The sequence below is a fragment of the Rhyacophila brunnea genome, unplaced genomic scaffold (assembly GCF_057557595.1).
Source record: "Rhyacophila brunnea isolate RB1 unplaced genomic scaffold, BYU_Rbru_1.0 scaffold_5, whole genome shotgun sequence".
NCBI classification, from domain to species: Eukaryota; Metazoa; Arthropoda; class Insecta; order Trichoptera; family Rhyacophilidae; genus Rhyacophila; species Rhyacophila brunnea.
The window spans coordinates 29,397,978-29,418,727 of record NW_028233170.1 but is presented as its reverse complement, the minus strand read 5'-3'; the positions used below and the strand labels follow the sequence as shown (position 1 = coordinate 29,418,727).

General features: G+C 33.9%; 3 protein-coding genes across 5 annotated transcripts in view; 1 reads left to right on the top strand and 2 right to left on the bottom strand.

Moving 5' to 3' along the window:
* Positions 1–1,975, bottom strand: part of chinmo (Chronologically inappropriate morphogenesis) — a 362,087-nt gene extending 360,112 nt beyond the window's left edge. The window contains exon 1 of the mRNA XM_085955597.1: positions 1,898–1,975. The gene's annotated coding sequence lies outside the window, so the exon portion shown is untranslated. The remainder of the gene's footprint in view (positions 1–1,897) is intronic.
* Positions 1,976–3,075: 1,100 nt separating this feature from the next.
* On the top strand, positions 3,076–8,646 carry RFeSP (Rieske iron-sulfur protein). The gene is made up of 4 exons (XM_085955594.1): positions 3,076–3,383; positions 3,483–3,626; positions 4,440–4,617; positions 8,086–8,646. The coding sequence occupies exons 1-4, from the start codon at positions 3,173–3,175 to the stop codon at positions 8,369–8,371; spliced, it is 819 nt and encodes a 272-aa protein (XP_085811720.1). The 5' UTR covers positions 3,076–3,172; the 3' UTR covers positions 8,372–8,646.
* Positions 8,647–19,235: 10,589 nt separating this feature from the next.
* The window catches only part of spir (spire type actin nucleation factor), a 385,120-nt gene continuing 383,605 nt past the window's right edge, over positions 19,236–20,750 (bottom strand). For all 3 annotated transcript variants that reach the window (XM_085955590.1, XM_085955591.1, XM_085955592.1), the window contains one exon: positions 19,236–20,715. In XM_085955590.1, the coding sequence (XP_085811716.1) occupies positions 20,517–20,715 (199 nt within the window). In that variant the 3' untranslated portion in view covers positions 19,236–20,516. The remainder of the gene's footprint in view (positions 20,716–20,750) is intronic.

Genomic DNA, 20,750 nt, shown 5'->3' with positions numbered 1-20,750 from the left:
CCACGTACCGGTAGACCCACTTAGGATCCGAGCCCTGTGTTAGAAATCGCTGGGATTCAATCGAATCCCACCAGTTCAGCCGGATCTGATGCATTTTTATTTTATTTTTAATATAATTCGTAGATCGTTATTCTTTACTAATGTTAAATAATAATATCTTCCCTTGCAAGTCTTCTTTCTACCTACCCAATGATGTTGAAATACATTCAACTAGTACTTTGGGTACTTAGTTACTGCAAGTACGTACATAAATACTTCCTGTAACAACGTAAAGTAATTATATTACATTAGGGTAAAATTGAATAGACATTTTCGAATTATGTGCATATTATGTTTTTTTTTATTTATATAAATCTATAAATAATTTATTATAACGTGCACGGTTAACCTGTAAATCGTGTTCTCTAGGCGTTTACGCCTCCCGTGGCCCTAGGAGCGCTCAGGACTTTATACAGTAGGTATATATATACACCATGATATAAAACGTAGGTATAGACGTACGCAAGGGAAGGAGGGGTTGACCCAAAAACGTTCTACACCCAACAAATAAGCGAGATGCAACATGCAACACAAAGACGTCCTATTTAATTTATTTTACGCACACAATATCAAGGCTTCAAATAGATAAAAATCAGTAGATTGCTTGTACGTTACAAACATTATTTAGTAAATAAATATTTTTTCTCAGTTAAAATTTTTAATTAAGAACAATATATTAATTATTATGTACTTATAGCATTCATAATAATATTACACGATTACTTATGTGATAACACAGTAAAATATTTATCTAATTTGATTCCAATAGGAATCTTCGCGATATTTTGCAATGCGTTTATTATTATTATTATATCTATTGTTTTTTAAATCCGATCGATAATTATTGCATGTGCATGTTTTTAAATGTTTAGTAAAAACTTTTTGTTTACAATCACTCAAAAATCAGGTTTGACACATCAAAATTTCGGCGTATTAAAATTAAATTTAAAAGAGAAAGTAACAAAGCTGCTCGTCTCATGCCATCCATGATGCATCGCATAAAAATGTAATAATCATTCGTGAAACTTTTCTAAATAATATTATTTTGCACGTACTGATTTGAAATCAATCCCATATAAAGTTTTTTTTTTAATTTGCAATTTGAAATTTTCCCGCCATAATGAAATAAGTAAAACAATAATAAAAAGTGCAGGCTGCGCTGAGGTTTGTTTATTTATGTTTTTCTTGTGCATCAGCGAACCTAGATATCAATATGCAAACTAAGTACAATGACACTTTCTAATGAGCAGCATGCGCTGGCGAAACGCTAAATAAAAATGACCTGAATTCGGAGGATCGCGCCGTTCAAAATGCATGATTTTAATTTAGACTGCGGAAATAGCATCTGCCCTGGTATGACGATCTGAATGCACAACGTCCCTCGCCCTATGTGCTGTGCCTTCATACTTTTAATGAGTACGCATATACCTACGCCTGTATTATTTAGTGCGAGCGACAGTCAATCAATATCAGCCAGGTAGAGAATGGAGCATGTGTAGTAAATACCATATGCACCGCTGATTCGATTCTAATTGAATTCCATGCAACAATCGTACTTGAAAAACGGAATCACCCACTGACACTGATTAGCATTGTTTGTAAACACATTGTTGAATGCAATTCCAGAGTTTTGCGGGAAATCATGACTTTCCCGGAAGTGTACGATTGAAAATACGGAAGGGTTGTCAAAATATTCGTATGTGCAACCATCTTGTCAAGGTACAGTGCAGCTGATGCACTGACACGAAAAATCAATTAAACTGCGTTAAGTTGACACGATTCATAAGGTAACTTAATGGAAAAATCATCACACAAGACTGACGAATCATTTCATATTGATAAATAATGATTTTCCTACCTTAAATGGGTCCGTCCGCAATTTTGAAATCACTTTCCTTCTAACCAGTCCATAAAACGTAAATTTGTTACTGTACCTGGATTCAGTGCTGCCATTGGGTAAACACAATAATTCCAGGGATGCAATCGATGCTTTTGACATGCACTTTTACTTTTATGAGCATTGAAAAATATTGTCTAAAAAGCATTAATCTTGTTATTTTGATTAAAAATAATTTCAAATATACTCTTTGAGTGCATTACAATGATCTTATTTTAATGTTTTAAGTGTATTTTTATAAATAAATGTAATAATCCTTGTATATAGGTCCAAAATAGAGTTCATCTTATTTCGTAAAGACATATGAGATAATCTATAAATTGGTATTATTAATTCCATATAAAATAATAAAAAGTCATGACGAATCATTGGTATAAATACTGTTTATCCTAGTCGGTACCTACATAATATGGTTAATAATTTTAGTTTGTAAAGTAAAGCAACGAATAGAAACATGCAATAAGAAAAACTATTGCGGTGTGTGGGAGTTAAACATAAACACACCATGAAACTGTTGAAAAAAATACAGCTCCATCACACCAGATAGGTATTCTAATTTTACGATCCATCAATTAATAACTACGAGCAATATTCCTCACACAGTCTTCATAGTCAATTTTTCGCTAATCATGGAAATAGAAACATCAGCTATCTCTTTTTATATTATTATAGACTATATATATTTGTCTCCTTTCTCAGTGCTTCTTCATAAGAATGAATCCCTCCATGAAGTGAAAACTTTATATCTATTTTCATCTCACTTCAGACGTTATTCCACTCGTATAATGTATAAATCCATTTTTAAAGCATAACGCAGGACCATGATGTCTTCGTAAATATTATGTATTCAACTGTGAGTCCACAAGATGGCGTACCTACTGTTAAGTTACAGTTAGTAGGCAAAGGTACCTACATAACTCAAATACTAATGTAATCAATGTAATCGACGTTAACGTTACGTACGTTTCTTTAATTCATTTTAAATTGTAAAATTATTTTTAAACTCAATGTAAATAATTTCATGTTATTTTGAAACTAATGACGCAAAATTATTGCTTTAAAATGCATGCACGGTTGATGTCAAAAAAGTATTTAATATTGCTTGCAACATTATTTTGACAGCGCGAGAGATTATTGTCGATGGTCAAAATTTTCTATCCTGTCTTGGCTAACTATTACATAGGTTGGCTGTCGTCATTATTTTAGTATTTTAGTGCAAGTCCGAATAAAACGAAAATGATTAACGTCGTCGCTAAAACGGGATCATTAGCCCCATATTTAAAGGCGACTACACAGGTTGTGGCATCCGGGCTGAGGCCTGTCGCCACAGCTGTACCCTCGCACACCGAGAAGATCATAGTGAGTCCACTGCCGCGAACCTCCACCTTGCAATCGTTAAATGCTTCTCTGCCTTCTGCCAATTTGAGGGTTAAGTCAGGACTCGGAGGTAAACAATAATGATTTATATTCAAATAATTTCCATACTATTAGTGTTACATAACAGTGTCATTGATGGTTGGTTACAATGTTTTTCTTCTGTTTTCAGTTACAACGCAATTGCGTTTTGCTCACACTGACGTAACTATCCCGGACTTCTCATTTTATCGTCGTAGTCAGACTCTCAACCCCAACGTTAAGAGTAGTGAGTCAGCAGAAGCTAGGAAATCTTTCACTTATCTGATTGCCGCAGGTAATGAAGTGAACGCTAACCTCGTTAGCAATTATATTTATTAGTCCTACTATGTACTATTTAATATGCCATTTATATTTTGTGCCAATTTTGTGTTGTGCAAGCACATTGATCATTTTGTATACTGTATAAATTGTGGCATCATATTAAAATTCTTCACATTCGTTTGACATTTGTGCAAATAATAGTATTTTACAGTATAAAATGGTTTACTCATATGTGTGCCTCACAAAAATGTTATTCATCTTATTATTAGAATCAAACAACTAAAACAATTTTATTTTTACTAGGATATTATTATAGATTGTCCAAATATTAATTTGAATAACTGCTCATTAAAGTAGCAACGTTTATTACTAAAGAAAATACAACTATGAGAGAATGTTATAGTCCTAATGTTTCTTCATTTGGAACCGAAATTCAATTTCAAATCGACAAAACTGCAGTGTGCGTATATTTACATGGTTCACTTTGATGTTTCATTTACTAGGATTCGTCCAAAGTGAACAAAAAGTAGAACACGTTCTATACTTTATTCATTGTTCATCCCAGATGATCATTCTAAGTGACACTTGTAAATGCGGCTTAAGAAGGAGCTGATTGGCATAACCATTCAGGTCGCTAAGTGAGTAAATAATGCAACATGTTCAATATTCATTTTCTGATAATTCGAAAGAACACGGTCGGCATCCTAGTGAGAGAGACGGCGCATGCGATTTGGCCTCCGCCAATTAAGTAAACTCATAACTGCTCTGTGAAGAGGCTTGTCATCCTTCATGATAATTCTAAATCATTGTTAATTGAATATTCCAGGTAGCTCGGTTGCAGCAGTCTATGGTGTCAAGACAGTCGTGCACCACTATGTCAAATCCATGTCAGCTTCAGCCGATGTGTTGGCCATGGCTAAGATTGAAATTAAACTCGCCGACATCCCAGAAGGAAAATCCATGTCCTTCAAATGGAGAGGACGACCATTGTTCATTCGTCACAGGTTACTCCATTGATTTACATACAGGATAGGCTTTTAGCTAAATTCACATAGGTTTGACATGTAGATAGTTTTTGACATTTCCTGTTGGGCTGTCGCTAGGTGGTATGCAGCCACTAAGGTGTTGGCCCATAAGTTTTAAGCATTTTACTGTTCATGAGGTTTTAATAAGAAAATGAGGTAAATCAAGACTGAAAGTCGGCTCAGAAAAATTGCAAATTTCCTTGGGTTACTTTATAGCAGTGGTTCTCATGTGCGGCCCTGGTGGTCCACCAGAGAATTTTGCTGCGGCCACCAGCGCTTAACGGAATAATTTTTCAAACCATTTAAAAAAAATCACAGATGAAAAATTTTGGTCGAAATTGTACGTTGACCAAGTATCAAGTCAATTCAAAGAATTGCGAACAATTGCTTTATTAATGTTGTCAATTTTTCTTTCTACTGTATACTGTGAAAGATCATTCAGTATAATGCACTTCACAAAAAACAAATATCAAAGCCAGTTGACAGATGCAAACTAGGAGCAGCCGTGCGGCTGGCATTGGAAAACAGGAGTATTGAGGAATTAACATTTGCATTATTTTTAAATAAATAGATATATTGTACTAAAATGTTCAAATGTCTTTTATTAAATGGACTTGTCTATAAATAAATTGATCCATTTTGTCAATGTCAATTATTGTGCGGCCATAGTTAAATTTCACGTGAGAACCACTGCTCTATAGTGTATTTGATTTTATCCTACATGCCATTTTTAGCAGCAACGATTACTGTTAATTATTACCGGATTTTACTACACCTGCCCCCCCCCCCCCCCCATACAAGATTGCTACAGTAAATTATAATTTTCACAATCAGGTGCTTGCGCTGGTGCTATATTCTGCTATAATAGTAAACTCATACTAATACATACTCTTATTGAATAGGCTGTGTATTTTTCCTCTACACATTCAGATCAGTGTCTGCTATGCCGCCACCTGCCACTGATATTAGTTTTACTAACAGGTTAGAGCTTTGTATATTGTGTCACGAATCATTATTAGCCATTTAGCTGTGTATCGGCTGTTTAACGAATGATGAAAAAAATATAAAGAAATCATTTACACATTAAGGCTAAATTTCACCATACCACTACAATATCTGATATTCTAGATACATGTAGACAATTTTAAGCCAAATTACACTGGCAGATGCTTACATCGATCGTCTACCACAATCGTCCCCCCAATCATGAAATATCACTTTGGATCATTCACCGGAGTCGTGGTTGAAGTAGAATAATTCCTATGTTGATTGAGTAATATAGTAATTATTCTATTTTGGCCACGACTCTAGGGAACGGTGCAAAATGAAGTTTCATGATCAGGAACAATCGCAAACGATCGGGAGGGCGATCAGGGAAAACGGTCGGCTTGAGAGTCTGGCTATGTAATTTTTGCTTTAGACTAGTGACATTTGCATCCGCCTGGTAACCTGATATATCTGACATGTCATTTCTAACTAGATATCAAATAAATAGTTTTGTAAGTTGACTATCCATTCAATGCGTAAATCGTCTCTGTTCTGGCAGAACACACTAACTGGAGAATACTAGTTTTGAGTAATTTGAATTTGAAGTTGTTAAAATGTTTAAAATGGTCTATCATGTGAGTTTATTAAGTAATCGTAAAAAGGATGACTTTAAAATAAATACTGTTTATTTATTAAGAAGGTTTCCAGACGGTAAAGTTTGAAATAAGGAACATTTTGGTATAACTAATCAATATGTCATTTTTTCGAATTAGTGTCTTCTGCCAGAACAGTGACGATATGTAAAACTAGCTGTATTAAATTTAATGCATACATATTATATTATTTTCATTATGATTTCTAAAACAAAAATAAAGTGAAATGGCCAATTTGAAAATGTAGGAATTTTATTGCCATACTATAAAAAATACGGATCCAGTATTACTTTTATCTTACTACGTATACTGGATCTGTAATAATATGTTAATTCAGTTAACCATTGATAAAGTAAACATCAAATTATTTAAAATTTATCTCCTCTCTCTCTCTTTTTGGTCATTCCCTCATGACCATGAAATTCTGTTATCCTCCGAGTGACTCTCCACCTCTTTTGTTTCTTCGCCATCCGTGGCGGCTATCCAAAACCACCAGTCTCTGAAAGTTATCCTGTTTGCGCCGAATACTATATCAAAAAAACTGCACAATGGGTGTCAGATATATCGAGAGCTGTTCCTTTATCTGATGTGTCTGGATGATTTTTTTTTATATATACAGTAGGCGCTTGGTAATCCGACACGTCCAATACTCTGGCATTTTGCAACTCAGCTCTCCTGCCCTATAATCCGGCAGGTTTCACATTAAACTGCCGGATTACAGAGCGGAGAGCCGTTCGCTCGGCAGTTTGGTGCCCAACCTTGACAGATTATTTATTATTTCCTATAGAAATCCAATAATCAGGCATTTCCGTCAATTCGGCAAAGGTGAAAAAAAATGGGTGCCGTATTACTGAGCACCTACTATTATTAATAATTATGTCCTTGGTTTTGAGAAAATCACATAAATATATTGTGTCCTCGTCGGGAATCAAACCCAGAGCTCCCGGATGGAAGGCTAGCGCCTTATGCACTGCGCCACGAGAGCTGCCTCTCTGGATGAATGACTGGTTTGTCCTGTGCTGTGTTCAAGAATACGGAGAATATTGGCTATATATTTATAGTTTTTATTTTTTTTATTGGCTCTACAATCCGGTGTAAATTTTTGCCGCCTCACGAAGATGTTTCTAAAGTGTTTTTTTTTTATGGGAAATGGATGTTAGCCGCTTGCTCAACCTATTGGGTTCATGCTCTTGGTTCAAACATACATTGATGTGAATTTTGGCCATCGCTGGCTCCTTATATTTATCGATTATAATTCATATTTCAATTTATTTTGACGACCGAAATAGCTATCAAATATGAAAACCAAAATTTAGAATTTAATGCAGTTCAGCCATTTTAAAAATGCAATTCTACCAATTCGATACTAACTCGATTAATACATAAATATGTTGGTTAGGTTAATTTAACGCTGACATCATTGCATCTGGTCCTTGGATCATATCGTCACTGTTCTGGCAGAAGACACTAATTCGAAAAAATGACATATTGAGTTAGTTACACCAAAATGTTCCTTATTTCAAACTTTACCGTCTGGAAACCTTCTTACTAAATAAACAGTCTTTATTTTAAAGTCATCCTTCTTACGATTACTTAATAAACTCACATTATAGACCATTTGAAACATTGTAACAACTTCAAAGTCAAATTACTCAAAACTAGTATTCTCCAGTTAGTGTGTTCTGCCAGAACAGAGACGATATTACCAAGATATTTATTGCAACTGTGAATAGAAATAAGAAACATGCATTCTTGGTTTTGTTTGCATTTATGTTTTTATCGTTTCTTATTTTTCGGTGTGTTGCAGAACCGGTGCCGAGATTTCTACGGAGCAAGCCGTGAATGTGTCGACACTACGTGACCCTGAAACCGACCAGGTCCGAGCCAGGGATCCCGAGTGGCTGGTGGTAATCGGAGTGTGCACCCATCTGGGTTGTGTGCCAGTTGCCAACGCCGGTGACTTCGGAGGCTACTACTGCCCTTGCCATGGAAGTCATTATGATGCATCAGGCAGAATACGCAAGGGACCCGCTCCTCTCAATCTCGAAGTTCCACCTTACGAATTCAATTCAGGCATCTTAGTTGTAGGTTAAGCCAGAATTTTTAGAACAAATCTTATTTATATGTTATGAAATACAATAAATTACCATCAACTATTATAAATCGATCTACAATGTATGCCTTTCATACGTAGTACATTTTGATCATAGGTAAAATGATAATTACCACTGTTTTTTCATAAATGTTTCTATGGAAACATCTAATTTGGCTTACTATAGTATTGTTGTATCGTTATACTGATTGTAATGTGGGGAGTCAACCATTCTATCATAAAATTGTAAAGAATAAATTATTAAGAAAAAATTTGCCTTTTTATTTTATAACTTTACAACTTTTGGGTTTTATTTGAATTAAATAATTATGTAAAACACATATACACACATACATATAGAAACATCACTTTTTTGCAAAGCAAATGTTTAATCAATAAAAATAAATATGAATCTCAGACAATATTGCTATGAATATTATTAACTAAATGTTTTTTCAGTTTTTCATTTAGTTATTAAATGTTCAGACATTTTTTAAAAACGATTTGAAACGAAATATTCCATTGAAATATTGAAAAAAATAAAACTATTGATGTGATTATTTCTTTTTATAGTTACGTTATCTTGATAATTTTTATATCTATTTATATAGCTAAGCCATTTTGTTTTTTGATTAATTATGAAATAAAATTGCTGATGTTTTGTCCATGGCCTCTACATCCTGAAGAGGGCCCCCAGGCCAGGATGTTTGCTGGGCCCCATACCTATCCCTAAGGTTAAAGGCAGTCAGACACTCTACAGTGGCGTTTTCCAAATGGTGTTTGAGGTCAAATAAAATTCGGTGTATTTTTAGCGATTTTTTAACATTTTGAATTATGAAGTTGTCTAGTATCAATACACATCTACCAAAAATTGCATCGCACAACCATTTATTTTAAAAAGGTAATAACCCCGAGGTAAGACTTTTTTAACTATTGCAAATTTAAGATGTGTGTTTATCTTGTTTATCTGGTTAACCCGCCATGCCGGGCACCCCCTGAGCCCGGGTCCCTAGGCTAGAGCCCTGTCAGCTGTGGGGGCCATGGTTTTCTCCTTTGACAAATGATTTTACATTGGAGCCAAATTTTCAAAAGTGGCAGCATGTCTTTCTGTGAAAATATTTTTCGTTCAAAGGCTTTATAGTGAAATTTAAAAAAAAACATTACTTAAAACGCTGTGCTTGCACTCCAAAAATAAATCATTATGATGAATAGTTATCCCAACACGAAAATGGCGATAATAAAGAACTTTTAGTTTAGATTCAATACACAATTGAAATATCTTATCGAATGCCTGAATTCTTACATTTTTGTGCATCTGTGTTCATGACTACTGAACATCTTCCCTCTAGTTTTAATGATTAATAAGTATTGCCACCCGGCGTGAAAATCCTCGCTTCATGATCTTTTTTGTCATTTAAACTGGTGGAGAAGCAGGCGAGCGCGGCCGACGTCCTGAGAGACCGAAAACCGAATGACAATCAATCTTTTTGGGGAGTAGGTCAGCTCCAGGCAAGAATAAAATAATACCTACAAATTCTGTCACTGAAAAATGACAAAAACACCCTCTGGCATATGTACCTGGCTGGTAGGTAGATACCTTGGGTCTCATATTTCTGAGAATTTCTGCTCACAGAAATAGTCAACCAGACCTTTTCTAGGTACATGATTTGAAATGGGGATGTGTATTTCTTTGCTAGGTAGGTACATATTTTGAAATATCTGAACTTACTACAGAGACATTTTTACAAAATGATCTCAAATTAGTTTAGAGTTAAGACTAAAAATATACTAGGTATTAGGTACATTGTATGGCTGGGAACTTTGCTTCCAATATTTGTACTAATTTTAATATTGGTCAAAATTGGATGAAGGCAGGTAATAATATTAAAAAATGGTATTTTTTTGGCATCTAAAGTGTTGTGCTGACGATTGTTTTAAGTTATATAGGTTTAAAATCAAAATCAAATTCAAAATCGTTTGCTATTTAATGGCTTTCAAATTACAGCTTGCTTGTAAGTATTTTTAAAATTGACTAGGTAAGTATACAATTTATAATGACACTAGGTTTTACTTGGCTTGCTGATAGAATTAATGTAGGTATAAAAAGAAATGCAGGATTTTATTTATATTAAGGGCTAGAATGATTCTATTACATTTTGTAGAACTTGCAAAAGGGTGACTATAAATTTTCATAAGGTGAGTCGGGGTAAGTGTAACTTTGGGGTAAGTGTAGCTACTAAGATATCTCAGTATCTACTACAAATTGGATGATGCAATCTATGGAAAGGTGATAGCAAAGTCACCGATTTATAAAAATAATCAGAAATGGTGTCGATACCATGTTTTTTGAGGTGACTACATGGATTATTCTCCAGACGACATTTTGAAGTCGACGAGTGAGATGGTAGCTAGAAATATGCACATTGTGGTTGTAAAAATTGGTGAGTATATGTGTTTTAATACGCTGCTTCACGTTGTGTTATCGTTTTACTGAATTATAAGCATTTGAAACCTTTAATCAAGTAGACACACTTCCCCCACGAAAGTAAACACGTGGGGTAAGTGTGCCTTTGTATTGTGTCACACTTCCCCCATATATTTTCTATGAATTTGCAAAGTCAATATTTTAACTAGTGATGGGACATGACGCATTATTTATATTGATCGAAGATCAAAAATGTTCGTAATTGAAATAGAATGTTTATATGTAAGAATTTGTATACCAGTACATATAACCTGAATAATTCGAAATCCAAGGGACTCTGAAAATTTGATTTCGAATTCGCGAAAATCGCTATAAATCAAATTTTCTGAAGAAAAAAAATTCGTCAATTTGTATGGGGACTGTTCGACTCAAAAATATTTTTCTAAGCCTATAATTCTGGATTGCAAAGTTGTTCAATTACCAAATAAAGAAGTTATCGAAAGTTTAATAGAAATGCCACTGTTGCAAAAGTTTCCTGCAGAAAATATAGAAAAAACTTTGTTTGAAACACTTTTGCTGAATTCTATCAGTAGTAAGGCGCCTATAAAGAATAAGAGAAAAATGGTTGCCCCAGTAGCAGAAGTGATTGCATGTTATGATGTTGTAGATCGAATCAAAAATAATGTCCCAATAGAAAAGAAAATAAACCCTTTGCAAGACAAAACTAACATGCAGAAGGAGGTATTGAAACCGTTAAAGGTACACCAAAACAAAAAAAAAAACACGTACCCATGTCATCGGAAGAAGATTTGTCATGGACATCAAGTGACGAAAGCGAAGATAATATGCAAGACTATATTAATGATTTGCTCGGCGATGAGGAAAACGATCCTTCAATTAATATGCTTAATATACCAATGTTTGATCAGTTTGATGATACTGCAGGTGCATCTAATTCAGAAATGTTAGAGATTGGAAAATGGATTGTAGTAAAAATTCCTACAAAAAAAACTGTGAAATATTTTGTCGGAGTTATAATAAAACTTGAGCAAGATGACAGAATTCTGACAAAGTTTGCTCGAAAACTTAAGACGATTAAAAAAGAAAACGAAACTATGTTTTCATTTCCAAGAGTAGAAGACATTTACGAAGTGAAAGAAGAGGATGTCATCTGCATATTGCCTCAACCATCAACTGGACGAAGAGGCGAAATAATTTTCAAAACAAAAATCTCTGGTTACAATATTCAGTACCTACCTAGTCATGCAATTTCAAATATTGCAATTCGAAATAATTAAGTTAGAATAAATAGTTTTGTAAGTAAGCACTTAACTTGAATTGTAAGTACAGTAAAAACGAAAGAATGATTTGAGAATGAGACCCAAAACCTTACTAGAGATTTAATGTTTTTGTGTATTAATTATTATTTTTTCTTTTATATTTTACTCTCTATTTGTATCCACATTTTATTTTTGCTGATTGTTATTTAATTTTGTAATAATACGAAAATAATCATGTTAGGTATATTAAATTTCATCAACTGTTTGTTAATGGTCACTGTTTCGAGCTAAAAAAATAATGTTTTACCCTGTTAATTCTTGGTGAAGCTATTATAACATTTCAAATTTAACTCATTCTTTCGTACACTTATTCTCACGCTGCACACAATCGACAAACCTCTTTATCATTTTGATTTTACTGTAAGTGCTTACGTCTTTGTCATGTAAGTACTGACTATTTTTAGGGTTACTCTGCATTTCTGTATTGTATACTTTGTATTTGTGCTCTTTCGAGACGAATAAAATTATAAGTTAATCTTCAAAAGCCTTTGATTGATTTACCTACCACTCCTGTTGCTGAGATAACCACATTAAATAATTAAGTACCTACCTAATAAAAAACGTCATTTTTGTTTCGGGACATCACTAGCTCTACATACATTAGTATGACACACTTACCCCAAAAAAAATGATAGAGATCATTTTTGTTGAAAATCTATACAAAAGTTTTAATTTAAGAATCAATATCCATTAAATTATATATTACATTTCTATGCATGTAATACGTTATGGTTTTGAAGAACTTTTGGAATAATGGTGAAATTAGTTATACTTACCCCAATATTCGGGTAAGTGTAACAAACTGACTAGTAATCAAAAAATATTAAAATGTTGTATTATAGTAAGATATACAGTGGGTTCCTTCTGTACATATTAATTGTAATGATATTGTAGATCATATGGTAAAGTTTTCAACTGTTTAAAACATACCTATTCATCATGAACCAGGTTGAAATTCATCTCATTAAATTCTATGTCACACTTACCCCGACTCACCTTACATCTAAGCTTACGGGCTAGAAATTTCTGTGTCGTAGTCGATCTGATCATGTTTACATGAATCCGCCCAATGATGATTCAGGCCTCATGGCCTTGGATCCTCGCAGGATGCCATGCTTTAGGCGGTAACAATAATGAGGAATGGATGTTAGTGATTTGGATAAACAATTGATAATCTAGCTGGTTTAAGTTCCTATTACATGCCAATTTATGTTTATTTTTGTTTCAAATAATGGATATTCAGCATCCACGATGGGTAGAGTGAATATTTATTCATACTATCATTTTCATCATCATAGGCCTCCCCTAGCTCCCCCACTCTCCTCGGTATCTAGTTCTTAGAATTGATGTATTAATATACTCTAGAGCAGTGGTTCTCATGTGAAATTGAACTGTGGTTGCACAATTGACATTGACAGTTCTATGGAAATGTCTGGTGGCCGCACCAAATTTCACTTTTGTTGTGATTGACACAAATGCGTGAAGTTGTATACCGGCAGAAATTTCTCTCAGTCTGAAACGGACTATTTCACACATAATTTCATCACAAGAACACATTATGGATCATTTGAGTGTGGAAAGAAATTTAAGTCAAGTCATGTGTATTCAACTAGGTAATTTTACAAATAAATTTTTGAAATATAATTCTGTAAAGCGCTGGTGGCCGCAGAAAAATCCTCTGGTGGCCGCATGGGGCCACCGGGACCGCACATGAGAACCACTGCTCAAGAGTCTTGACAAATGAAATTCTGTAAATGTTATATTTCTGGCTTGTTTAAAAAATTTTAATCATGTATTGGCATATTGTATCATTTCAACTCCGCTTGAGTCATTTTTCATCATGCTCCCAAAAAACACCGGCACTACTGCCAATACTCATTTACAAATAATTACAAGATAAAAAGAACTTTTTATAAACAATGTTTTTAAATTTTCTGTTGAATCATATAAACTTGACTTGACTAGTTTAAACGATCAAAAAAATTTGTACTTGATAGAAATAATACTGAAATGTCATCTTGACATGTCATATTGATTTCCATAGTAACGCACGTATATATTAATAATTTAGTTGCTAGGACCCCAGACTCCTAGCAACCAATAATGGTGTTGAAATAACTTTTCATACAAAACAGAATTAACTGAAAATGAATTCAATTCTACTTAAAGATGTCTAAAAGTATTAAAAAAATGCATTGGCATCGTGTTCTGATGTATTCTAAAAGTTTCAAATGTCTAGCTAGTCGGGAAATTAGTTAAAAATTGATTGCAAGATTTGTACTGGACAAAGAACCACCAGACAAATAAGAATACATGCTAAGAAAAACGTTGTAAAATATGCCAGATAGGGTAGAAAACTAAGCTTCTTCTTCTTCCACGGCGCTACATCCCGGGGTGGGATTTGGCCTCCTCCACAACTGCTCTCCACTCACTCCGGTCTCTCGCCACACTTCTCCAGTTACCGGGTCTTCCTATATGAAGCCAGTCCACTTCTACGGCGTCAGCCCATCTCCTTCTTGGACGGCCTCTGGGTCTCTTCCGTTGGGGTAGCCACTTCGTCATGATCCTTGGCGCTCTAACTTCAGGCATTCTCTCCACATGTCCCGCCCATCGTAGTCTTTGGGACTTACAGTATCTTATGATTGTTTGCTGTTCAATCAGCTCTTCCAACTCGTGGTTCATTTTTATTCTGTAGTTCCAATTTTCCAACGTGGGTCCAAAGATTTTGCGGAGTATTTTGCGCTCGAAGACAGCTCATTTGTTTTCCTCGTTTTGAGTTAAGCACCAAGTCTCACAGCCATAAGTGACCACTGGCCTTATAATAGTTTTATAAATTAGAACTTTACTTCTTCGGCCTAGAATTTTCGACCCCACCAGTCGCTTGCAGGCATGCCAGCATTTATTCCCGGAGATAAGGCGGATTTTTATCTCCTCTGCTGTCTTATTTTGGGTATTTAGGTTGGATCCGAGATACGTGAACTTGTCCACCCCTTCATATGCATGCTGTCCTATGTCTATATTCTGCAGTGGTACCTGATACCCGTGGTACCCGCGTGTGCCCTATCATATATTTAGTTTTTGACTGGTTTATTTGCAGCCCAGCGTTTTCTGCTTTTATTTTCATAGTGCCACCATGGTCGATCATCCTCTGTTTGGATCTGCTTGTAATTACTATGTCGTCAGCATAAGCGCACATCTGCGTTGTACTGTTATCTACCCATCCTCTTATGTTGGTTTCACGAGCTATGGATTCCACCACAAGGTTAAATACCATAGTGGATAGCGCATCCCCTTGTCTCACACCTGATTCGATTTTGAAGCTTTCAGTTTGCTCATTTTGCACAGTGACAACTGCTTGAGTATCCGTCAGTGTGGTCTTTATTAGCCTTACTAGTTTTAAGGGAATTCCCAGTATTTTTAGGCTTTGCAGCATCTTATCCCTATTCACGCTGTCGAAAGCTTGCTTAAAATCAATAAACAGGTGGTGGAGTGTAAGGTTGTATTCGTGCGCTTTCTCCATAGTTTGCCTCATGAGATGGATGTGATCTATGGTGGATCTATTTGGTCGGAAAAGTAAGCTAGATGAGTGAAAAGTTGCTAGGTTGACCATAAGAAAAGTTAAAGACAATGTCGAAACACAAATCCTACATGTCAAGCTGTGCAAGGTATCGAGACTTTTTTTAGCATCCCAAAAACAAAATCTTCCCTTCAGAATCACATTCGAGGACCTTTCCTTCCAATTTCTTTTTCTGTCCAACTTTTCTTTCCAGAATCCCGGTGACACCTTTTCTTATAAGGTTTTATTCGTTACATTTTTATGTACCTTTCGCTTTTCCTTTTTTACTTCGGTCCCAAAAAAATCAGAATACAGATTGAGTTAGAACACATTATGACGCAAATCATGCTAGTATATTTTGATGTGACAGTATTTTTGTCATATTGTCACACTGTTTTTATATTCCCATATTTTAATATTTTTTTTCCCCATTATTGGCATTTGTTTCGAGTTTTGTACACTAACTGTACCACACCACAGTATTTCGAACAATACTCTTGCAAAGTTGAGAGTTATGTAGTTGCTGCAAGAAATATTTAGGGATCTCATATTGAAAGAGTATGTATCGAATGTAAGTCGATCATGACATCCTGATGGAAAAACTCCAACTTATTGGATTGTCGGATCGATTTTTGAAGCTATTCGGTAGTTATTTTAGGAACCGTCAACAATACGTATCGTACAACCTTTATCAGTCACAGACCTTTTACACATTTTCTGGTGTCCCCCAGGGCTCACACTTAGGGCCGTTGCTGTTTACGATTTTTATAAATGACATAGCATTGGTAATAAAAAATGCTATGTTTTTGTTGTTCGCTGATGACTTGAAACTCTTTTTGGAAGTTGTCACCTTGGACAATTGTCGTTAGCTCTAACTTGATATAGATAATATATTAAATTGGGGCAGACGTAACAAACTAGAATTCAATATTGATAAATGGAATCTTTTATCGTTTACCAGAGCCTCAAAAGTGTTGTTTTTCCAATACTCGATGCATGGCAGAGTTCTGTCACGAATATCATCTGTAAGGGATCTTGGCATTATGTTTGAGAGCAAACTGACATTTATTAGCCATATAGTTACCATTTGTAACAAAGCGCTTAAAATGTTGGGCTTTGTCATGCGTACTTCTCGGGTTTTTTCAGATGTTACGGTATTAAAACTTTTATTTAATTCTTTAGTTCGAAGCAGACTTGAGAGTGGGTCTATTGTTTGGCCACCGCATCAGTTGAAGTATGGCCTTATGGTGGAGAGGGTACAGAAGAAATTCTTGAGACTCCTTTACTTGAGGTTGTATGGATACTATCCGTGGCTTTATCCAACTGACTTTCTCTTAGGCATGCTTACATACTGCAGTCTGCAATTTAGAAAAAATCTTTATTTAGCTGCGTATTTTTTTTGACTTATACGAGGTATAAATGAGAATTCTGCCATTCTGGGCAGTGTTGACCTGTGTGTGTCCCTGATAACTATCTTAGAAATAGAGACCATCAGTTGTTTATTCTCCCAAGGTGCAGAACCAACCTGCCACTGGTAATGCCAATTGGGAGGGCGATAACTATGTTCAACGAAATTGCTTCGGGTGTTGATATATTCCGCCTACGTGAGAATGACTTTAGGTGGACGTTGTTTTATAAATTCTTAAAATAGGGTCTGCTTAATTCATCCGGTGTACTTCCTTGTACATATCTAATTTATCTACTGATCTATCTCTTTTTTTTATATATCTTTGTTTCTAAATGTCATGTTGTGAACGTCTTAAACTTATAATTTGTAATGTCCACAATATGTTAAAAAAAAAAAAAATTGAAATTAAATTGAATCAATACTCAATAAATTGAAAGAGAATAAAGGAAGTATTGATACCCTTATTGTATTAGTAATGTATGTAAGCATGTCATTCAGAGTTGAGATCTCAACGAGGTAATGTGGTAGGGAATGAATAAAAAGGAACAGAAACTTTCAATAGTATTTCTTTATTGTTGATACATATTTAGAGTGTTATTTACATTAAAACAAGTCATGTATGTTATAAGTTATCCTCTAATAAATCTTTTTTTTTTGTTTTCAAATTCAAGTCTTAAAATTTTGACCTGCTATCAGGAATGTTTCATAATTTGCAGGGAAGTGTTATATTTTAGATGTGACTCTTTACCCTGAGTAATTTTCAATATAATGTATTCGATTTAAACATTTGAAACTTCAATATTTATTATATGGGAAAAAAATATTTTGACGATTAGCTTATTTAGTTTTAAGCATTATAATTAACAGCTGCGTGGTATATAGATTTTTATTAAAATATTTACATCATTCCATCTATTAGAATTCACTTAGAATTGAAGAAAATTTCTGCAAAACGTTTAAAAAAGAGATATTTATTTTTATAAATGATAAATTGGCAGGTCTGAGTAGCGCTACAACGGTACATGATATATTTTCTCTAATGAATAAAATGCAACTGTTGCTTACTACCGTTGACAGCTTTTATAGTTACTTATTTGTAGTAATAAAAGTGTATTATTTTATAGCTCCCAATTTATGTGATAAATAATAGTTAAGGATTTTAATAGATACACTTTTTTTGAAAAAGAATTTATCATTATCATTAAAACAGTAAATTGTAATATAATAAAAATCACACGAACAAACCACAATCGTCTGTCCACCAAACTGACAAGAAAAATAAAATACATACATAATAAATTCAGTTAAACGAGGTTTTGAAACAGTAGTTGTCAAAAAAATTGACACTAGTTTCTTGGAATTTAATTCTAGATTTGGTGGAAAACTCAATGCTTGGTTTTTATCCAATATGGGTCTACTAAAGTTCTCAAGACTAATAAAAGAATCATTGATACAATGTACACGAGAAAGTATGAATTAAACTTGTAGGTAGGCTAATTATTGATATAAATAATAATAAAAAAATTGATCATCATAATCTTGTTACTTCAGATTTAGATTTGAAAAAAACAATACAATTATGTAATGAAGATTATTTCACAATTTTATTGAGGATGGAAAAAAAATAGTTTAACAAAAGTCTTTGCTATATACTTTGTCAAAATACAAATTTGCTGAAGAACATATTATAGAAATTATTGGGCGATTTAAAAATTACACAGGAGAAATAAAAGACATTTTGCAGAGTATCAATTCTTAATACATAGGTCACTTAAAGCTTAAATATTTTAATATACAGTATTTATAAGAATATGTTGCCCGTTAATGTGACACATATTATAAGTACTAAGCATTGACAGGGTCCCATCAAATAAAAAAAATGCAGAACAGAGTAAGTGCCTACATGGTATCTTTTGCAATTTTGAAAACCCTATTTAATCACACGGATAGAAATTAGGGTTATTTTATTTTGATGGAAAGCTATCAATACGCACTATATTACAAATTATCTGAAGAAAATATAAAGCTATTGTGATTGTTTTTAGTTAGGGGGAGTTATTATTATTTTAATATAATTAAATAATTTGTATACATTTGTGCCGAGATAGGTATCCAGGGTGTTTTTTTTTTACTGAGATTAGTTATCACCCTTCTGACGATTTTTTATGGTATGTATGTATAGACTTTCAATACCTTTTAAATATAATATTGTTGAAAGTCAGAATAATTTGTAATTTACACCTATACATTTATTAAAATAACGGTGACTTTTAATAGACACATCATCCACCAATAACTTCCTGGTCAAAACGTTTTCTTTGGTTCTTAGTGTGCTCACTAAATATTTGCAATTTAGAGCCTTTGTACTACAGATTCTGCCCACGCGTCCAACACAATAATATTTTTAGTCGAGTTAATTGCCTAGAAATTTTATGGAGAAAATTTTATTTATTGAGGTTATGTTAGCTTTATCAATATTAATTCTCGTGAGATGATGCAAATAATATAATGGACTTATCTTATTATCATTTTTATTTTATTTCTTAGTGACGTATCCAACTACATACGGCTGAAAAATGAGAGGAATTCATTTTTTTTTCAATCTGTAAATAGATATTTATACGATATTTACAGCCAAAGCTGCTTGTAGATTTGACCAAAAAGGGTATAATTAAAAAGGTATTGAAACTTGAAAACATCATTAGCTAACAAAAAGAGCACAGAAATAAATTAGTATTTTCAAAAATCTTAAATATTTTTTTAAAAATAACTTAAATACATAATGCCTTCTTTATACAGAGTATAGGTTCCTACTTAAACAAATAATCTTATTTTATAAATCTTTGGTACGTGCCACGGGGGTCACCAAGGTTTCTGTTGAAATATAATGCACCTTTAGATTGTTACAATAATAAAAGAAATTACGCAAAATTATAAAAATCGGCGCCATACTACATAACTGAAATACGCAATTCAAAGGTATTTTGGACAGTATATGTATTTATTTAAGAAAGCTTTGAAGTCCCCATGCCCAGAATTAAACAATAATGAGGCAAAAGTTTATTAATCTCTGTAAATACTATAAAACATTAGAAGACTTGATAATTTCATTATTATAAAATAAAATAAGTAGTAGGTATGAGCGATTAAATTTATAAACGCTCATATATAGACAATTATAGAAGGATCGTTTGATATTTGTCGACCCTGTTAAAAATGTAGTCTAAAAATTTATTTGTTCGCAATGTAATTTCAATTTGTTAGCGAGCTAACGTGTATAATTAATTGTCTAGCTTCGGAAGTGTTAGATAATATATTGTTCTCGGTCAATGTCAAAATATGTTTTGCCAATACCCGTGTAATTTCACTTGCAATGTTATTAAAAGGTCACATCGAGGTATGAAATCTAGCAATTACTTAGTGATACACTGGTGATAAATTCAGCGTCAGATTTCTGATAGTGTGATTCCTGGTAGCAGATCTACTGGTTCTCGAAGACTTGATGATTTGGAGGACCATCGCTTTGCAGTCGTGGCAGACTATCATCTGGACACCCCGCAGCCTGTCAGACGCCCGCACGCCGCCCGCCAGAGTGGCACCACGATAAAATCTGTTTCTGAAAAATTGAAATAATCATTTTTTTATTTCAAA